The 2,689-nt window shown below is 46.0% G+C and overlaps 1 gene segment (V, D, J or C); it reads right to left on the reverse strand.

Annotated features, from left to right (window-relative positions):
* Window positions 1–1,854: 1,854 nt before the first annotated feature.
* Window positions 1,855–2,340, reverse strand: LOC114897846. The segment is given in 2 exon segments: window positions 1,855–2,159; window positions 2,244–2,340. Coding segments are annotated over 2 exon segments (342 nt in total).
* Between the last annotated feature and the right edge of the window lie 349 nt (window positions 2,341–2,689).

Genomic DNA, 2,689 nt, shown 5'->3' on the forward strand with positions numbered 1-2,689 from the left:
AATGGGTGATGTTCCTTTTCCAATACGATACTTACATTTCCATATGTGTCTCTCTGCGTCTATATTATAGGTGTACTCGTTGGCTAGTGTGGCCATTACAGAATAACAGACTGGGTGGATTAAACAAGAGCAATGGATTCCTCTCAGGCCTGGAGGCAAGAAGTCTAAGGTCACGGTGTCAGCAGGTTTGGGTCCTTCTCAGGCCTTTCTCCTTTGCTTGCAGGTGGACCGCTTCTCACTGAGTCCTCAGATGGTCTTTTCTCTGTGTGTCTGTGTGCATCCCTGGTTTACTTGTATGTTCATTATTCCTCTTCTTAAAAAGACCCCTGACCACCCCTTAACTAACAGGATCCTTGTAATTCTCTTCTCAATTAGTCTTTACCTGTGGGCTTCTGTGTTTATATGTGCATGGCGAGGTTTTGTCAAGAGCCCTGCTAAGTGAGAATAATGAGAATCCCCTACCCTTCAACTCTGATCACCCTCAGTATTTGATCAAATCCATCAAACCTCCTATCACCCACACGGTATCTGATCACCCTGGACTCTCTTTATCAAGAATCCTTTTGAGTGTATGTAACCAGAATCCCCTTAGCCTGTATTTCTTCTGTTTATAATTTCCAGTCCACTCCACCCCAGCATCTCCTTGACCATAAGCCCCCGCTTGCCAGGCTGTATTTGGAATTAAGGCAAGTTTCCAAGGCTGCATCCCATATGCAGCAGCGAGTTTTGTCTTCAGGTTTTGGATGAACTTTATATTGGAGACATGAGTATCATTTTCACCACCCATGGCCATATAACTCATGTGTGAATGAAGCTGATGTCTCATGTATATTTTCCCTAAGTCCACTCACAGCCACTTGTGCGTAGGGACACTAGACTGTTCCTCAGCCCTACGCCTGGGACTACTTTAAACAATCGCCAAGAATCACGGAAATGTGAAAAGCATGGCACTAATTTGACCCCAGAAAGTGCTCAATTACAGGACGGGAGTTGAAACAAGAAAAGAGAGCATCACCTTGACTGACCTCAGCTGGGAAAATGTGTGTGTGTGTATGTGTGTGTGTGTGTGTGTGTGTTAGTGCGCGCATGTGTGTTGCCTGATTCAAACAACCGGCCACATTTTTAATGTCCGTGAATGACCACAAAATGACAGTATTTATTTTACGGTGCTCATAAAAGCTAGAAGTAGGTGAATTTGCAGATTTGGAATCTGTGAATAACGAGGATAATTGCATGTGCAGTATTGGAGCGCTCTGGCGTTAGAGTCTATAACGCTGCCCGCTGCAGAATTCAGAATGCCTGTACAGGTTGCCTGAAAGCAGGACGGTGTGTCTCTTCCTTCCACAGGTACAAAAACCAAACCACAATTAATACTGTTTAAAAATCTCATGTGCATTGTCAGGATATTTACGAGTTTCACGAACTTCAGGCTCAAATTTAACATTATAGTGAGCCGCAGGGTTGTTCTGAGCTCCTTTAAGAAAAAGGTAAATAAAGAAATAATAAACAACCTTAATTCTTGAGTATCATATGTGTGTGTGCATATGAATATATATATACACACAACTATAATAAAAATAAAATTTAAGCAAATATGTACATGCACACAAAATTTTCTAGACACTTCATAATCCACAGCAATGAAACGTTAGGATACAGAACAGGGTCTCTGGTAGAGGTCCTGGGATGGAAGAGGAAAGCACAGGTTCTAACAAGAGTTCCCTCCCAGCCCATATATGCACCTGCCACAGGCCTCAGCCCTGTACTTGGTGGGTCCTGTGCGACCCCTGGTGGTAACGGGCCTCCGTGCAGGGAGGTTTGTGTCTGGGCTCCCAGTGAAGTCCCCTCACTGTGTCTCTCGCACAGTAATACACGGCTGTGTCTTCAAGTTGTCAGGCTGCTCAGCGATAAGTAGACTTGGCTCTTGGAGGTGTCCCTGGTGATGCTGAGCTGGGACTTAAGAGTTGGGTTATAATATGCGCTTCCACCAGTATTTATCCCCCCAACCCACTCCAGCCCCTTTCCTGGAGGCTGTCGGACCCAGGCTACAGCATAGCTGGTTAATGAGAATCCAGAGAAAGTGCAGGTGAGGGAGAGGGTCTGTGAGGGCTTCACCAGGCTGGGTCCTGACTCCTGCAGCTGCACCTGGGACAGGGCACCTGTGGACACAGAGAACCACGGTGACTCATGGGCTCAGATGCAGATTCCCCATGTGTTCACGTCTGAATCCCTGAGAAACTCACCTCTGGGAGCTGACACCAGAAAGAGGAAGAGCCACAGTGGATTCATCTTCTTGCAGATGGGATTCATGAAGCCCAGAAAATCTATTCAAGCATGAGGAGAAACCCGAATTTAAGTGAACTGGTACTTTGTTTTTACCTTGTGACGTAAGGGGATGTTTGCATACGGGATGGACCAGTCTATAAAAATCTGAAAGTAGTGAAGGGAGGTCCCTGTCTCTGGGACTCCACCTGAGGACGCTGCTGACTGTGCCCTCAGAGAACTCAGCCCTCACCTGGGGTCCCCTCCCTATGCCTGGGGTACTCTGTGTCCAGGAATGAAATGATGCTGAAGGGCTAGTGAGGAAATCAGCTGTGCTCAAGTATTAACGGCAGATTTGGGGAATAGTCTTTAATCCCATAGATGTATATATTTCACATAAATACCCATCACACAGTCAGGGTCCTCC

Source organism: Monodon monoceros, unplaced genomic scaffold (genome assembly GCF_005190385.1).
Source record: "Monodon monoceros isolate NGI ecotype Baffin Bay Population unplaced genomic scaffold, NGI_Narwhal_1 Contig2661_ctg1, whole genome shotgun sequence".
Classification (NCBI taxonomy): domain Eukaryota; kingdom Metazoa; phylum Chordata; class Mammalia; order Artiodactyla; family Monodontidae; genus Monodon; species Monodon monoceros.